Below are 18,646 nucleotides of genomic sequence, written 5' to 3'. Positions count from 1 at the left end.
TTGTGGGAGGAAGCCGGAGAACCCGGAGAGAACCCACGCATGCACGGGGAGAACATGCAAACTCCATACAGAAAGGCACCTGCCCGGCCGGGGATTCGAACCAGGAACCTTCTAGCTGTGAGGCAACAGCGCTACCCACTGCACCACCGTGCAGCCCTGATTTCATGTCAATAATGAAAATAGAAATTATTGAGAAGTGTTTCATAAAAATATCATCCCTGCTTATTCACAGATTAATGAGAACATCAGATAAAGTGACCTCTGTTAGCCTGTTAACAGGCTGAGATAAGGCAGCATTTAACACAAACCCAAGATAGAGAAGTAATAACAAAGATGTTTTTCTCTTTGCTTCCTCAATAAATTCAGATCAGTAATCACATTAAAGATAAGGAAGGAGCAGTCACGTGCAGTGTGATCTTCTCTTGTCTTACTGACCCAAATACGAGTGACCAACCATGAAACCATAATCTGATACTTATTTCAGAGTGACTGTGATGACTGAGTTTATGATAAAAATTATGATAAAATTATTTGGGTTATAAGCTCAATGCTGTTTCTGAGTTTTAGAGCTTTCACATGAATAACATTCCACATGAAGTATATTTTGATCTGTTTTGAGTTGTTCCGCTTTATGGCACATCAGTGGTAAAACTTTTACTCTCGTTCTTGGCCTTAACACTCCATCCAACATTTTATAATATCATACAGTGCTTCATTTACTTTAGAAAATGTCAATGATTTAGGGTGAGAGATTGAAGTATTACAGGGCTTTACTGGTAAACAGAAGCTTAATGCAGAAGAAAAAAAAAAAGGAATGAGAACTAGTTCATCTTTTGGACAGTGCACTTTGTTCGAACCTAGAAATGATGAAGTATCAATACCACACTCTATGTTATATTGTTAAAAAGACCCAACATCAAGACAGGATAAGATCTAGTCCCATATAACAGGCAGGATTCTGTCTCATCTAATCTGTATCCACCATGAGCAGAGCACTTTGCAGTATTTAACAAATTACGGGGCCAAGGACAACGTCCTCTTTACAGGCAGAAACCTCAAGCAGAACCAGACTCATGATAGACAGCAGCACAGTAAAAGTTTCTGACAATGAGCAGCCATGCATACCAACATAATACAAATTACATGACTATAATTCATCAAAAGCAGATGTTAGTTAAATCTTTAACATCTCTCACAACAGTAATTTGAGTGTAAATGTGATCAGACTATATGCAAAGGTTAAGTTGACTACATGATTAAACGTCATCACCATCACTAGTCAACAACAGAATTACTAGTCGGTTAAACAAGTTGTTGATATTTTCATTATTGTTGGGCTGAAATGCGGGTTATTTATTGTTTCTGAGCTGTAGTGCAACCATCCGCAACTAGTCGGAGCCCTAGCTCCATTTGTGTAAGACTACCATCGGAATGAAAACAAGAACAGATGACAGATGGCATCTCGTAGAGAAACACGGCTTGGTTGGGTTTTAATTAAAAAAAATAAAAATAAGCCTGCAGGGAGGACCGAAGGCTGGTGCAACTTGCTCTGCTAAAGTAGCCACACTTTGTAAACCTTGACATTGACTCTGTGTTAAGTCATGTTTGATAAATTGTGCTCAATTTCGACTTGTTTTTTTTTTTTAGACTAGTGGACTAGTCGGAAATTCAATATCTGTCCAAACAGAAAGCATAGTAGTCTCTTCTGAACATCCCTAGATTCGACAGAACCAAACTTTATAGCGTGAACTTGGAACGTTGGATTGGGGGGGACCCATCGTTCCCATTGTGTGCAGGGCCAGCAACATTAAGGCATATTCTGTCAGGTTGTGAGGTTAGTTTGTCCCAAGGTCAGTATAAATGGCAACATAACCAGGTGTTGAAGAGCTTAGCGGCAGGGATTGAAAGTAGGAGGCGAAAGGTGATTTCAGGGTGTAATCAGGAAAAGAGTGCATCCATTCAGTTTGTCCGTGAGGGAGAGAAATGTAAGGGAGGTAGGCTTTTAAATAGGCGTGAGTCAGGTCACCTAAAGGATGGAAGTGATTCAGAGATGCAGCTAGACTTAGGAGCAAAATTTTTAGTGCCTCAGGAGATCGTTTCCACTAATCTGAGGTCTGACATAGTGCTCTGGTCAAGCAGTCAGTGGAAAGTTTATTCTAAGAACTGACAGCGCCTTGTGAGGACTCAGTGGAGGAGGCGTATGAAAGGTAAAAGCTTATACACAGAGGAGCGAGGTTGGAAAGTAAGACTTTGTCCAGTAGAAGTAGGATGTACTGGGTTTGTAGCATGATCAACGATCTCATTACTGGGAGAATTGGGAGTGCATGGACAGAATTTGCAAAAGATGGTAAGGGAAAAGTCAGACAAAACAGTTAAAACAAGTCAGTGGATCTGGATGAGGAGAAAAAAATATCAGTGAGGGGCAAAAACAGAAAGTTGGGGTTTAGTGGCACGGGATGAGTTCTAGCCTAGACCAGCATATCATCTTGACTCTGCCTCCCCTCCCCTGGAATATCTAGCTCCAGACTTTTCTTGCTGTGTGTTGGGTGGAGGGGCCTGTATTTCTGTATTTTGGGTGGCGGGGGCTGCTAGGGGCCAGGTGGTAGAGTAGGTAGTATAGGAAGTATCGGTGCTGTCACTATGGGGCTTGCATGTACGGAGCCTGGGTCTGTTGAACATGACAATACTGTAAGGGTTGATTATTAAATTGGGGTGTTCTGGTAGTGGATATGATGGACAGTGGGAGCTTGCATAGTGGGGTTGCGGTTGCTCTAGGACGCCAGAGTTAAACTGAGTTAAGATTTGTTAAAAGTATTTCTGCAACAGTTTGACCCACAACAGGTTCTCCTCAAGATCAATTGTAATTGTGTATGTGGGTCATGTTAACAATGTTGTGGCTGGTTACAATAGTAATTAGTAACCGTACTAATGTTTTGATTTTTTGATGACTATTGGAATAAAACACAAGGTGCATGTGCTGAAAGAAAGGATGAGTGCTTAGTGAAGAAACCACCCCTCTATGACCTCTAGAGACGAAACAGTCAATATAAGAATTATTGTTATAAAGCTTTTCAGTCCTACTATACATCAGACTAGATGAAAAGTTTAAATAAGATATTTGTTTGCATGTTTCAAAACAACACTTTTTACGTCAAGTGACTTAGTTAAGTCAAAAGTGTCATATTTTAGGGAATAAAACATAAAAGCAAGGACCCAAATGCAAAATAACCAATATATTTTTTTAATCACAAAAGTTTAAAAGCAATCACAAAGTCTTACTGAAATGTCCATGAAATCAATTTAAAAAAGACCAACAGAAGATCTTGAAAACCAACACGAAAACACAAGAACCACCACTGGGAGCACGAGGAGGAACGACACAAGGAAAGACACAGTAAACCAACAAAGAGAGGAGAAAACAGGAAACTAAATACATACAGGGTAATCCAACACAGGTATTACAACACTCACAAGTCAAACAAACGGGAGCACACAACTAGAGAGAAAATACAGGAAATAAAGGTAGACTAGACACACAAGGAGGATGCTATAAAACACGAAACACTACACACACAAGGAGTGAAAGAAACAAGGGTGCTGGCTCACATAATAACACAAGAAACTGCAGCTAGAGAGCACTAAGAAAACGAAAAGTACTTTATACTTACAATATGTGAAACACAATTCATGAACTAAAAAATGAAACATGAAATGAAGAGTGAATGCAAAACCAAACAAAAAGCAACTCATTAAAAAAAGAGAGACTACATTTGGATGCAAATCAAGGAAAAGATGAGGATAGAGAATTTACAAACCATTTCACATTAAAAGGTAGCTGAACTTTTTTTTGTGCTGCTTTATCAACCAAATCCATGTGAAGGAAAAAATAATTATAATTTTATATAAACTGATACTGACGCATTGCTGAAGTGTGTGCTTGTTTACAAGGGAGCAGAACAATATAAAGGACCGTTCCCATCTCACATGGCGAAAAGCAGATGACCACTGAAAGTGCTATGGTGACTTTCATTGTCAAATATCCTTGTAGTCGGCCACAGGTGCAAACACACTACATCTCCGACCTCTAGAATCAGAGTTACACCGTTAGCAGAGCTTCCAAATCCGAAAGTCTCATGATCCCATGCTATAAAAATATATCCACCATTCTTCACCAACACAACACCTGAAGGATTTGAAGGATGTCCGTGTGCACCTATGTAGAACTCAAAGTGGTATGCTCCTCTCACTGGTGCAATGAAGAAACCTGTGTGACATATTTTGACAGTGGATGTCAATGAAGAACTTCACACAAACAAAAAGTCTGATTATTCTGTTGATCATTTGAAGTACCTGTGTTTGGGCTGTAAGCATTTCCAATGTTTGTGACCACGTGCCTGAACACCAGAGGAGTGTGTGTGTTAAATGGTCCGACATTCCCTGAGCCTGAAGCCAACAGAGAAGCTGAGAAAGCCACCTGTTTGACTGAGAGAGAGAGAATATGTTATTGTTTCAACTTACTGTGGATGCTTCAATACCTTCATTCTCTCTCTGTAAGTTCCTGATCTCCACCCTCAGTTCCTCTAGGGAGGCACTCATCTCTCCCAGCACAGCGTGGAGGTCTTTGATACAGGTCTGTTAATGTTACCGGCGCCACACCTAGGGAATAGCTGGGCCGATAGCAAAGGTTACACAGGCAAGGGTGTGTAGCCAATAACATTGAAAACTGTTGAGTAATAAGAGAGAGGACAAAAGTTAGCGTCTTGCTCCAGCTGTTGCTCATTGAATTCTGACATTAACTTCATAAAACTACAATACACATACCATTTACAACATTGACCATAACACTGTTTTAACTTTGCACAAAACCGTCTGGCATCATGGCATGAATACGCTTCTTGAAGCGTGACTGAAACAGAAGTTTGAATATGATGTCTCTCTCTTTCTCTACTGTTTATTTTCAGCAAACTGACTTATATGCTGTAACCTTCCTAAAACACATTTCTTTTTTTTCTTCTTTTTGTATTAAAGTGTTGCATAACGGTACAAGACGGGTGAGAGACATGACAATACCGTAAACAATATGCAAAACAAAGTGAAAGACAAGACAACAAGTGAACCTTTCTGAGACCAAACAGTGACTAGCAGGAAGCAGGAAAAGCTGTGTGTGTGTTGGTGTGTGTGTGTGTGTGTGTGTGTGTGTGTGTGTGTGTGTGTGTGTGTGTGTGTGTGTGTGTGTGTGTGTGTGTGTGTGTGTGTGTGTGTGTGTGTGTTTCTGTGTGTGTGTGTGTCTCTTTGTATGTTTAAATGTGGCAGATAGGACAGTAACTGAGATAAACTGGGTGGGAGAAATTAATGAAAACAAATCTATTAATAACTAATAGAGATACCAAACATAAAAAATAAAAAAAAATCTATTAATAATAATTATAATGATAAATATAAATAAAGATAGAAAAATAGAATTAAAAAATATATATTTAAATACTACTACTACTACTACTACTACTACTACTACTAATAATAATAATAATAATAATAATAGTCACTTATTATTATTACTACCCTTACATACAAATCAAATAAATAAATAATAAAAAGGGGAAAATAGTTCAGTGGGCAAGTAAGAAATTGAGTTAATACAAAGAAAAACAGATATATAAGACTACTACTACTAACAATAATAATAATAATAATAATAATTATAATAATAATAATAATAATAATAATAACATTAATAGTAATAAGAGTAATAATAATAACAGTAATTAGTTCGATAGAATAAAAAATCTAAATGAATAAATTAAAATACTATAACTAAATACTAAATCATTATAATAATGATGATGATAATAACAGTAATAATAGCAATAGTACTAATCACAATTGTTAGTATGATTTACACCATAACCATTTTCATCTGTGCCTCTTCCTTTTCACCCCGAAGTCCGTTTTTTTGTGATTTGTTTTTTTTCCCAGATTTGTTGGGTTCCTGTTCCTTTAATTATCATAGTATGGTGATGCAGTGGCCGATGCAATAAGACACACTTAAAACTACGCAGCAACAAATACAACGTTTCTCTCGTCACTATAGGCCTACATCTCAACACTGTCTCTGAAAAACACAGAACTACTTGTGACAATCTTACATTAGTTATCAAACACAGCGAACTTCCCATCACTACACGCTGTTGCTCAATTAATTCTGAGCGGCGCATGAGCAGAGCAGGTTGTACAATGTCTCCCTTGTGTATCCACAGTGGCATAACAACGCAATCGACTACTGACGTGCTTAGATATTGACTTAACACCAAACTTTTGAAATAGTGTTAGATCAGTTCAGATATTTAACAAAAAAATAGGGGGTGTCTATTTCAATACAAAATAAACATGTAGCCTTTTCCAACTTGGCTGTCCAAAACATTTTGTTGTTCACTTCTCTAGGGCTCAGTTTAATGAATAACTTGCCAAGGACAGAGAGCAGCAACAGCAGCAGGAAATACATGAAGTCATAATCTGTTAAACTATTTACAAATTGACTGTGAGGACTGAGCTGTTTATTTCATCAAAACTGAAATTTTACATTTGAAAGATCAAAAATCCAGCCAAGACAAACTTATGACAATAGTACATTTCAAACGTTGTAGGCCGACTTAACTGTTTCACAAATTTAAGCACATTGTATGGAATAAAAATACAAAACAGAAAGTAGTGCTAATAACAGACAAATATCATGAAAAATCAGGTGGCCTTGCTGTGACTCAATCTAGGGTCAGTTGTGTTCCACGAGTAGGAGCTGAAAAAGCACAGTCACACCTGACTTTTGGTTCAGCCCCAGGGTCAAGCAGAGGAGACTGCACAGAGCACTAGCGGAACAAATCAGTGCCGGGCCGGGGGCGGGGCACATGACCGGGCCCTTATAAAATGCTATACAACATGCACATGCCCGCAAAAGCAGGGCTTACAAGCATTACTACATTTTGAAGCCAATCAAACGGACAAGAAGTCTAACAAACCAAGAGAACAACAAAAACATTAGGCTACCAGGCCCAATAATAAAACAACACAATTTCAAAGCACTTCAGCACCATGGATAGCGACCGCATCATTCTGACACCCACTTTGATTATTTCAGCTAATGAGAGCACAGTAGGCTACTGTATCAACAGCTATAAAGTGTAGTTAAGTTGGCACAGTGGCCCACATGTTCACATACAAACAAAAAATCAATATGAAGTACTAGGCCTACTCATCGCTATTTGAAGGGCATACGACAAGCCTTCCGATGCGCTGTATGTCAATTTTTTTTGCTCTGTCATTCTCTGTGGACAACATGGCAAGTCCACTCAGTCCCTCCTGTCCCACCGTGCTCCTCAAGTGGTTTTTAGTACGTTTTAACTTGGAGATTGAGCGCAGGCGGTCGTGAATCGCTGCCAACAACGCCAGGTTCATCTCCAGGAGGACGAACAAAATATGTGTCCAGTTTTTGTAACTTGGCTTTCCCTTGTTCTCTTTTTTCCTTTTCTTTGTGCGTTGCAGCTCTACTATTATGTTTATATAAACTGCCACTCATGTTTGGTTTATCAGGTAAAAATGCTCCACCTATCTTGCACTTACAAGTGACTGATGATGACGTTGGGGTTGATGAGTATTTTACCCAAAATACACTTGGAGACAATATCTGCGATCCACTTGTAAATCTGCACGTTGTAAAGTTAAAAGCCCGCCTCCCCCAGCTCCCCGGGCCCTCTACCATCCCGGGCCGTGGGAGTGCCGCCCTCCCAGTCCCTCGTAAGCTCCACCCCTGGCACAGAGTATATGAGTGATCTTAAGAGGTCAGATAAATTTGAGGGAACCAGTCCAAAGTGACTTTGAAACAAGTAATAAAACTATAAAAAAGAATTGTAAAACTTGCATGAGGCCAATGGAGGGAGGGAAAGCAGAGGAGATATACTCATGTTATTACCTCTTAAAAATCTGGCAGCATTCTGCGAATGATTCAGACATGAGGAGGACTGATTACCCCCCATGTACAGGGAGTTACACAGCTTAGTCAAAACCTGAGCTCTTAAACTAAAGCTACAACAAGTTTTAATTAACAATTATTATATTAGTGTGTAAATTTGGCTACCCAAAGTCGTACCGCTTAGATCCCCTGTTAGTAGGGTTTTCTGACAAAACAGCTCATCCTACTTTCTTTGAACCGTCAAATGTATCACTCACTGTGAATACTTACTGTGGAAAATTTTAAAAAGGCTTTTTCCTGTGTGCTATAAATAATCTCACTCTCACAGTGTCATAGAAAGTACAATATGGAATTTGTCAGTCTTGTCATCACGGCCCCAATTGCTTTGAAGGTCATAAAGAGAAAATAGATAAAAGATATTTCCTTTTTGAAACATATTCATTGTGTTTAAAAATAGAACCACAAAGTGTTACAGATTTGTTTTGAGACACTCTGGGGATACCTGCACCTGCTACAGACATAGTGCACTTATAAGGCCACAGAGCTGAGAGACCTCTGAAAGGACAACCAACGCCAACATCTGTAATAAACTTTATCAGTTTTAAGTCAACTTAGAAGAACTCATTAATAATGAACTTTGGTCCAACATGTGATACCTTTGGCACACACACATATCTGCCTGACATATGAGGAAGACAAGACCATCCTGGATGACATCAAGGACTTTCTCTCTCTCTCTCTCTCTCTTTCTCTCACACACGCGCGCGCGCGCACACACACGCGCGCGCGCGCGCGCACACACACACACACACACACACACACACACACACACACACACACACACACACACACACACACACACACACACACACACACACACACACACACACACACACACACACACACACACACACACACCAGGTCTAGATTATACTCTGTGTTGTATTATTAACAAAGACCCAACATCAAGACTAGATACAATCCAGTCCCTTCTTAAAGGAGAAAGTTAGTGTTATCTCATTTTGATCCACTATGAGTAGAGCAGCAAGTTACAGTGGCATGGAAAAACGTCTTTTTACCAGGCAGAAACCTCGAGCAGAACCAGACTCATGTTAGACATCAGTCTGCCTCGACTGTGTTGGTGGTGCTGACATTGATGTACTGTACTGCCTACACCCTCTGCTCAGACAATAATTCTCAAGACTAGTCTAGCTTTTCTTCTGGGCTTTTCCAAACTCACTGTCCTCTTCTCTTCCTCTAGCTTAGCTGGTGGAAACCCTTTGAATCTCTGAGGAATCACTGCCACTGACTCTATAAAAGGAATAGTATGGAGAGTTTGACTATTGGAAACTCTGCATCTAAATGGAACTCCTTTGAAGTTCTGGGAATAACTTACCCAAACCATCAAAAGGAAAGGGTATTGCTTTGTCCTAACTTGAAACTATCACAGAAAAACTAGACTTATAGCACCTCTCTGAAGGTAGTGCCACATTAGTGTAAACACACATACATATACATTTTTGATTGAAGAAAATGTACTGTGAAAGAGAAAATCTGTCTTCTCTCTAAGTGTTGAATAAACTCTTGAGCAATAGATGGTCTCTGTGAAGGGCCTCAGTCTCCCCCTGGTGAGTACATTATCCTGATGTTGTTATCTATGCCTGTTGGGGCTTGAACAGGGGACGAACCTGACTGGAGATCACTGCTTGAAATATCTGTACACTTCAGGCCCATTTTTTGGCGCCCTCTGGTGACATACCTCCTGATAATCTGAAGATTCTGTTTTTGTATGCCAGAATGCTTAGATGATAAGAACTACCATTGACATTAGAGTCACAAAAAAAGACAAAAGCAAAACAACTGCAGTGAAAAAAACTGGATTTTTCTTTTAAAGAGTCAGCTTGATACGACAGGACAGTTGAAATTAGAGAGATCTTTGATAATCAGTAAGTAAGTAGTGTCATGTGGTGGGATTTTTTAATTTACTGAGTGCAGGTACCACATTTAATTCTTTTTTTTTTTACTGGAGTGCCCCCTTCTGGTTATTCAATAGAAGTCATCACAGGATTTTCTTAGAGTTAAAGAGGTATACAACATGTATTACAGGGAAATGGTATCAACATATTCACACATTTTCAACTTGCTATAAGTTCCTCTGCTGCTTCATCACTCTGTCTGGTGTCTCCTTTGTCCACGCTGTCACTTCTGTGTAATGATGCAGCCTAGAAAAAAGTAGCATGTATGCTCCTACATAGTTGTTCTGCCACTTATATGAGCAGTGATGCAGAATTTTCTGTTTGAACTGTCAAAGCCTCACATTTAGTCCCATGTTTGGTGTTTGACTTCACACGTCAGTGTATTATCTAACTCTAAATGCAGGGAACTTCTTACAGGACAGAATAAGATGCAGGATATTTTAAAGTATTAAAAAGAGGGATTTATGTTAATCAATGTTTTATCCTATCTGTCTCAGTCTCTGGCAATTGCAGTAGAAAGATGATTGTTGAGTCCATTATAACTTTACCATTTCTTTGTAATCTGGAAAACTTAAAAAAGAAATCAGACCAACATAAAAGTAAATAATCTAGGATTTTCTGGACTGTGTAATTCAGTTCTAAAGTATGTTTTAATCGATATACCAGAGGCCAAAAATCAAGCTTTTCTGTTTTTTTATTTCTCCAAGGACATGTCAATAACATTTCTGTTTGTAGATGGTGGAAATGTATTTTCATTTGGTTCCAGTTATAATGAAAAAATAGAATTTCAAACTATGCCACAGCAAAAAAAAAAAGCGCCAAGTCTGATTAAGTTAAGACAACATGGGAATGATGAAGGGTGAATATACGTATTTGATGGTAATGAACCTCTACAAACAGGATGGAAACCAGCAGGGATGAAGGCGTAAAGTTTGGCAGTAAGACAAGCAGGGTTCTTTGTTTCAGAGCTTTGAGATTTTTACTTATATCCACCAACAGTGTACAGAATAATTCACATTCCTCACCCACACAAGCAACAGACTGCAAGATAACAAATGCAGAAGATTTCAGCAGCAGAGCAGAGGCGCACTCAACCTGATCCCTTCCCTCTCACTCTCACACTGATCCCTCATCTGGCCTTTAGTCTGCACCCTCCATTAGTGAACACTAAGACACTCCAGCAGTAGTTTGAAAACATAGGGTATATTTACAATTTAACACCATAAAGGTCTACTTTTTATGGACCAAAACCAAAAAGGAATGAAAAACTGACAAAACACCAAACAAATGCTAAACTTAGCCCCTTTCCCTGCTCTTCTATGACAAATAACTCAACTTAAAAAGGTAATTGACAGCTAATGGAGTCCTGTTGATGCATTGTGAACATCACAAAAACACAACCCCAGGAAAAAAACACTCCTGCAGGAATCTCTCGGTTACACAAATAGCCTCTCTGAGTGGACTACCTGCCAGCGTGACCATACAGTGCAATTGTTTTAGAGGTTGCTTATTATTGTTGTTTACTTGTTTTACTAGTAACGTCTAAGTACACAGTGATTGTGAGCTTGAGCACCATACATGAATGTTTTAGATTTGACACCCTGAAGAAACACACTTAACCTCAACACACTACCAGAAGAAGACCAAAGAGGAAGTCTCAGCTAGCTTGGTTTTTGTTGCTGCTGTTTGGTGGTGGCTGTCTGCATGCAGGAGGATAGGCTATGTAATGCCTTCAGTCACTTCATTAAAAGGCTGGCAGGTATGGTGTCACATCTCCCGGATGGTTATGTTGTTTTATTTTGTACTTAACCTTGTCTCTCGTTTCAGATAACTTTACTTCCTGCCATCCTGTTTCCTGCATCTGTATTTACCTCTGGGTTCCACAGTCTCCACTCCCTTCGGTGTCAGTGTTACCTCCTTTCATGTCCACTTTGTCATGTACCCTCCATGTGAGTACCAACATTCTTTTGTCTATTTCCTCAGAGTGTTTAGACCTGATTTTGTTGTTTGGACTCAGTCTTTTGCCTCAAGTTTCAGATACCTTTGCCAACTCTGTTTTGACCTCTTGCGCATCAACCCTTTTTTTTCTGAAACTTGAAGTTTTGTTCGTGTCTGTGAAGGTTGCATTATGGGTGATATTTCATGGTTCAGTGTTGGGACCATAGACTGTATAAATAATGGACGTAGTATCCGTGATGTCACCCATCTGTTTCTGAAGCGAATCGTCGGCAGGAGCCATATTGGAAATGCGGAACTCAACCTAACTGCTATCGAGTGAGTGTGACGTAAAGAGGCGGGCTTTGAGCCTCCTCGCCAACAGCTACAGTGTTCCTGCCTGTCAATCAAGTCAGCTGTGCCTCTCATAACAGAAAACTTGTGATCTTAATATCTTCGAAATTGCCGCGTTATGGAAAAATTCACCCTCCGTACAGTGTGTGCCGATCGAGGAAAGAGCAATCCAGACTATACTCTTCTTTTGTACAAGGCAGTAAACATGTTTATTTGTGCTGTTAAGATTGTCTTTTTTGAATTGGTGTGTATGTGGTTTCCGGTATTTCCTGAGTCAGCTTCAACGGACACTTGATGGACTGCAGTTTTTAACGCTTCCGCATTGGCTTCAATTCTTGCGGCTGCTTAGTTTTGACATAGCCTGTGGATGACATAATAAAACATCTAGACAAATAAAATTAAGATGAATCTAATTGTAGATGTAAAATTAGATTCAGTGAAGTTAAAGATTAAACAAGAAAAAAAAAAACAGGATGATAGTGTAAATAGGCAAAAACATGTAGCCTATGGCTAGCTGGTTAAAAATAATTGAGTTCACATGTTGAATGTGCATTTTAATACAAAGAAAGAAGTGATGTAAAACACTGATAAGCATTAACACTTTAACATAGTATTCAAACCTGAGAACAACAGACACGATGCAGCTTTTAGAGGTCCATCCATCCATCTTCCTCTGTTTATCCTAGTCTGGGTCGAGGGGGCAGCAGTCTCAGCAGAGAAGCCCAGACACTCATCTCCACGGCCACTTCCACCAGCTCCTCCGGGAGGATACCAAGGAGTTCCCAGGCCAGCTGAGAAGTCCTGTATTATTTCTCAGTTTTTAACCCACTACCCTAAATTAAAACATCATTTGCAACAACTTACTTTTAACAGAAACCTTGAGTTGAACCAGACTTGCATGGAAACAGCCATCTGCCTCCATAAGATGGACACTGCCAGAATAGAGAAAAAGAGGCAGAAAAGGAGAAATGGAAAGAGACTGACAGACAAACAGGGAGAATTGAACATGGCAATAAAAACAACACATAATAACAATGCTACCAGTCTGTCTTTTTTATAGAAATGCATTAATAATGACTAGTGACTGTATAAATACTGGAGATGGAGGCAATCCATAACAGTTATCCAGAGGAACCTATAGCCTATGGGCCATTAAAAGACAAAAGGACAAATTTAGAGATAATTCCTTGCATACCAGTAGTAGTTAAAGGTTAAGACATGAATAAAACCTACATTATATCCGATAGAAGTCAGTTAAACACCTTAGTATGCTGAAAATGTGGAATTTTGGTGTAGATTAATTACAAGATAATAACGCGTTAATAGTATGCAAAATCTAATTAATAACCCCCTTAAGAATATGACACTGGTCATTATGGGCATTTCAGAAGTGTACCCTTCTCCTTAAAACTGTGTTTATACAGCCAGCTGAAAACAAGAGGTCCCTTTAAGAGGAAGGGAATTACTGGGGGGAAGTGAAGCAGGAGAGCTCTGACTTACTTCCTCGTAGCTCTCAAAATCAAAACATCATCCGTGCGCCATGGGTGAGTCTGCATCATCGAAAGGACATTTCCTTATCTAACAGTGTCTACATTGTCGAGGAGCACCTCGAACAGCGTCTGTTGCAGCATGCTTCAGCTAAACGATTCGGTGGAGCCGGAGAGTCCGGGTGCCGCGATTCTCCACCCTGCAGAAACCGAGGAAGGGGTTGAGGTCGCCTTTACGCCGCCGGAGGCCGGAAGAAGCTTCGGACACGGAGCTTCCGTGGCCTGCTGCCCTCCCTTACAAACCCTGACACCCTTCCACGTTCATAACCCCACAATGCAAGCGAAAGTAAAGGACTATTTCGTCTTCAGGGTAAGTCAAACCACGTTCTTTCATTTAGCACCCAGTCTGATGAGTGATGAATAAGACCATGCGTATTTCTCTTCAAAATGAGCCCATTCATGCTGCTCTTTTGGACACTTGCGGTAAATAAACACGGTCTCTAACGCAGCCACTTGTAGTAAGTAGTAGCGCATTACAGGGCGTGTTTTTAAAGCTTCAGCAGTATATGGCAGGGAGGAAAGAGAGGCTGGCCTCTTTGGTGATGATGCTGAGGGTTGACGGTTGTGTGATGCTGATCTCAGCCAGGTACCATCGAGCAGGCTGTGTGCGACATTCGGACAGTGGCACTCCCCTCTGAGGATGGAGAGGTGCTGAGCGTCTGGCTGCTTGCAGAGTGAGTATCCCAGCAGCACGTGACTGCTGTGTTATCAGCCGGAAACATGAAGCAACTGTATGGATTAGCTCATGTTTACATTGCATTTTGTTGTGACTGGTATACACGAGCATACAGACAAATTCACTTCAGTTTCAGAAATACTGATGTGATATACAGGCTGGATTAGTACATTTTAATCCTTGACTTGCACTTTTATGTATTCAACCTTTGTGTAACCATGAAACTCAGTAAATGACAGCATAATTGATTTAGTACTTAGCTTGAGTTTTAAGTTGTTCTCTGGGACTAACAGGTACATTGTCTCTTTCTACAGAGTGGACCACTGGAACAATGAGAGGGAGAGACTTGTTCTCATAACTGATCGGTAGGTCAAACAAAAATTCTGTTTACGACTAGTCTTAAGGAAATGAACTGAATGACCTCTGGGACGTTCTGCTGACGCACCATTTGATATATTTTGGTTGTGTTTGCAGGTCGCTGCTGGTGTGCAAGTATGACTTCATCAACCTGTTGTGTCAGCAGGTTGTTAGGATCTCTCTCAACGCTGTAGACACAATTTCAGTGGGCGAGTTTGAGTTCCCACCCAAATCACTTAACAAGTAAGCAAACACATTTTGGTCTTGACAGCTTATCAGTATTACTCTGTTATATTAGTAGTGTTTCAGAAAAAAAACTCTTCAACCAATCTTTATTTATATAGGACCAAATCTCAACAAATGTTATCCCAAGATGCTTTACAAACAGAGCAGGTCAAGACCATACTCTGTGTTATATTATTAACAATGACCCAACATCAAACAGGATAAGATCCAGTCCCATCTTACAGGCAGGACTCAGTCCTATCTCATCTTAATCCACCATGAGCAGAGCACATGCAGCATTTAGCAAGTTACAGTGGCAAGGACAAACTTCCTTTTACAGGCAGAAACCTTGAGCAGAACCAGACTCGTTTTAGACAGCCATCTGCCTCGGCTGCCTCTGTAGAGGGAGATGCAAAAAAAGAGAGAGATGATAGTGGTGAGACTGATAGTAGTAGTTATAGCAGTTGGAGTCTGACACATCCACAGCAGCAGGCTGTCTACATCCAGAGAAGCCTACGAGACAAGGGAGCACAGGGACTCCCAGAAATATCTATGGTTAGTCATTTTAATGGGCAGTCTAAGCCTATAGCAACATAAGTAAAAGCTGGTCTGAACCTGAGCCAGCCCTAACTTTAAACTTTATCAAAAGGAAAGTGTTAAGCCTGCTCTTAAAAGCACAGAGGGTGTGTGCCTCCCAGACCCTAGCTGGTACATGATTCACAAGGAGAGGGTCCTGATTACTGAAGGCTCTACTTTTAGAGACCAGGGGTACGACGAGCAGGCCTGCATGCTTTCAGCATAGTGTTCTAGAGGGTAATAGGGCCATGCATGTGGCCTTTGAATATTGCATGTAAGATGTCATTGTTGTTTAGTTGTATCTGCTCCCTGTGACAGTTCAAGCTCTGTTAAGTTGGCATTATAAACCTTTTTAGTAAAAGGTGGAAAAAATGATTCAGTTTATGATCTCTTGATCTTAAATCTAATTTCTCTCTATGTAGCTGGGCTTGCTGGCAGTGCCTTGGCGTATCTATCCTATCCTTTGAGGTCACAATGCTCTTACACTGTTGTTTTGTCACAGGAGAGAAGGCTTTGGGATTCGTGTCCAATGGGACAAACGTCCTCGGGCCTCTTTCGTAAACCGCTGGAACCCCTGGTCCACAGAAATGCCCTATGCCACATTCACAGAGCATCCCATGGCCCACGCTGATGAGAAGGTGGCATCTCTCTGCCAGGTATGATCCGTTTGGCTTTCCTTAAATACATTTCAGAGAATCATTTGAATCATTGAGTTATTGGATGTTTTAAAAACATCTAGGAGTAAAAGCTTTTAATGGTAGGCACATTATGCTCTTTTGTGCTGGTCTGGTGTTATTTCATTTGACAAACAATGGTGACCACCGGTGCCACATGTCTTTCATGCACAATAGCCAACCAAAAACAACTCAAGCAGTCACAGTCCAACTGGAAACAATAGACTGATTGCTGCCCTAAACAACAAACTCATGAGTCGGGGAAAGCTAGTTATTCATTTCATATTAAACAGAGTAGTCATGTGTATAAACAGATATTAGCAAAGCTTTTTTTGCCAAGGAAAGAACAGTTCCCTGGTAATATTTTGAAGATATAAGTGTATCTTTCCATTCAGAGCCATGAAGCATTGCTACCTTTAAAAAAATTAAACAAAAACATTTGAGCTGTGAGGTCTAAATTCACATTTGTAAACAGCTCCTAAAGATGTTGCTTTTAAACTAGACTGTAAGAAATGTGTAAAGATATGGGAACACTTGTAAAAAGAAAACAAAAAAAGGGAGAAAACAACTGTGGTTAATTAGAAAAGTTTGAAGAGATGTTCTTGTGTCATTTTTTCTTTCTTTTGAATACAAAGATGGACAACTTCAGGACCCAGCTGGTGCAGGCAGTGAAGAAAGCCCATAAGGAACACCCCATCCCAGGCAGGGCTAACGGTGTCCTGATCCTGGAGAGACCCCTGCTCATCGAGACCTATCTGGGTATCATGTCCTTCATCAACAATGAGGCCAAACTGGGATACTCTATGACCCGTGGCAAGATCGGCTTCTAAAATCCACAATTTCTGTAAATTACAGCTGAGTTCAACCCATGTGTATGAGTTACACTGTGCTGACTGAGGGAAGCTGTTGCTCCCAAACGGTGAAATGCATAAGTAGTGTGTGACTGTGTGTGAGTTGAGCCCATTAAATGTCCACAACCCCTTGAGTTGGTGTTACAGACAAGCGGTTCGCGGTAGACATGCCCAGCATTGCATGGACAGTCTACTTAATGCACTTTTGCGCCCCTACTCCCTTTTTGTCACAGAGTTGCTTGCAGCTGTGCAATTACTAGTGGGCTTTCAGGAGTGTACGCTGATGTGACATAAAGTGGAGAGAAGGGACACTTGCATCAATTCATTAACTCCATATTTGATTTAGAATGAGCTTGTTGAAGTCTCATGCTCTTTCTTTAACCACTCATTAACTGACCGTCAAAACGAATACAAATTATAAATCTGATAAAGGAACGCTAACATGAGGGATGTTATTTCAGGGTTAGGGTTTCCTTTAGAACATTCTGCAAGCAAAAAAAGAGCACTTAGTGAAAAGCAACAAACATCTAGTTAACCTGTGACACCAACTGAAACATTACATGGATATGTTGAAATGGTTTCAAATGAGGGATTGCGTTATTCTGATCTTTGGGCCAAAGGGTGACTTCATAGAAGAAGAAATGGTGGATGGAATTTAACAGTTGGATCCCGATTATTGAAATGTTACTAATAGGGAAAGTGTTATAAATCTGACTGCTATACTGACAGGCCTATCAGTATTACTCGTGAAAAGAGTTATTAAAACAGTTTTAAGTGTAAAGCTTAAAGAATGATGTCTTGACCTTAAGCCAATGTTGTTCTCTATGTGCTTATATTCATGTAATTTCTGTTGTCGCTCAGTGTCTATGTTTGTACCTTTTCTAAAAAGTTCTGCAACTTGAATTAAGGCACACTGGAAACAGATTTGGACGCTTTGCTTCAATTTATCAACCACAGACTGGATGTATTGAAACAAGATGTAATTGTATTACCAAAGGTAACCGGCCATACTTTAATGCTCAGCAATGCCAATGAATAATTGTCTCCCACAATGCCTTCTTCTGGTCTTCGCATGTTCCCTGCACGTTGAGTTTGCATGACAGATGACTTATAAGAGATTATTCTAAAGGTTTGTAAGCATTAGTCAGTTTTTATTTATCTGCTGTTATTTTGAGGAAGTTAATTCATTAATACTTCTGCAAAATGCATATTTTGTTGCCGTTTCTAAAGTGCTTTATTTAGAGTTTTTAAGAGATTAACTTGTTAACTTATTATTGTGAACACACAAAGGTTTGCTTTTAGTTCTAGGTATTTGCAGCACAGTAGCCACACTGGAGATAATAAATGCTAACATGTTCTTGTGAAGGCCTCTTCTCTGGTCTTTGTTTAGAGGTGTGTGTACATTGTGTTCATGCTATCAATGACTACAAAGATGAAATATACTGCTCCTGATACTTCAGTGAGAACTGCACACTGCAAAATGCTTTATAAAAAACACAATGAAACCTGTTT

At 39.9% G+C, this 18,646-nt stretch overlaps 1 protein-coding gene and 1 long non-coding RNA gene across 3 annotated transcripts; one reads left to right on the top strand and one right to left on the bottom strand.

The window, feature by feature from the left end:
* Positions 1-12,404: 12,404 nt before the first annotated feature.
* LOC117821258 lies at positions 12,405-14,423 on the bottom strand. Of its 2 annotated transcripts, XR_004632926.1 has the most exons (4): positions 13,729-14,423; positions 13,093-13,207; positions 12,849-13,019; positions 12,405-12,589 (listed from the first exon to the last, which is right to left on the bottom strand). It is a non-coding gene; the product is annotated as an uncharacterized LOC117821258 (long non-coding RNA). The 2 variants fall into 2 exon arrangements; XR_004632925.1 differs by having other exon boundaries at positions 13,093-14,423.
* tprg1l (tumor protein p63 regulated 1-like) lies at positions 13,667-18,643 on the top strand. The gene is made up of 6 exons (XM_034695390.1): positions 13,667-14,085; positions 14,358-14,449; positions 14,766-14,816; positions 14,926-15,051; positions 16,112-16,265; positions 16,919-18,643. Exons 1-6 carry the CDS (start codon positions 13,858-13,860, stop codon positions 17,111-17,113), a joined length of 846 nt encoding a protein of 281 aa, XP_034551281.1. The 5' UTR covers positions 13,667-13,857; the 3' UTR covers positions 17,114-18,643.
* Positions 18,644-18,646: the final 3 nt, after the last annotated feature.

Source organism: Notolabrus celidotus, chromosome 11, assembly GCF_009762535.1.
Source record: "Notolabrus celidotus isolate fNotCel1 chromosome 11, fNotCel1.pri, whole genome shotgun sequence".
Classification (NCBI taxonomy): Eukaryota; Metazoa; Chordata; class Actinopteri; order Labriformes; family Labridae; genus Notolabrus; species Notolabrus celidotus.
Note: the sequence above shows the minus strand (reverse complement) of the source record. Positions and strands in the feature narration are given on the sequence as shown.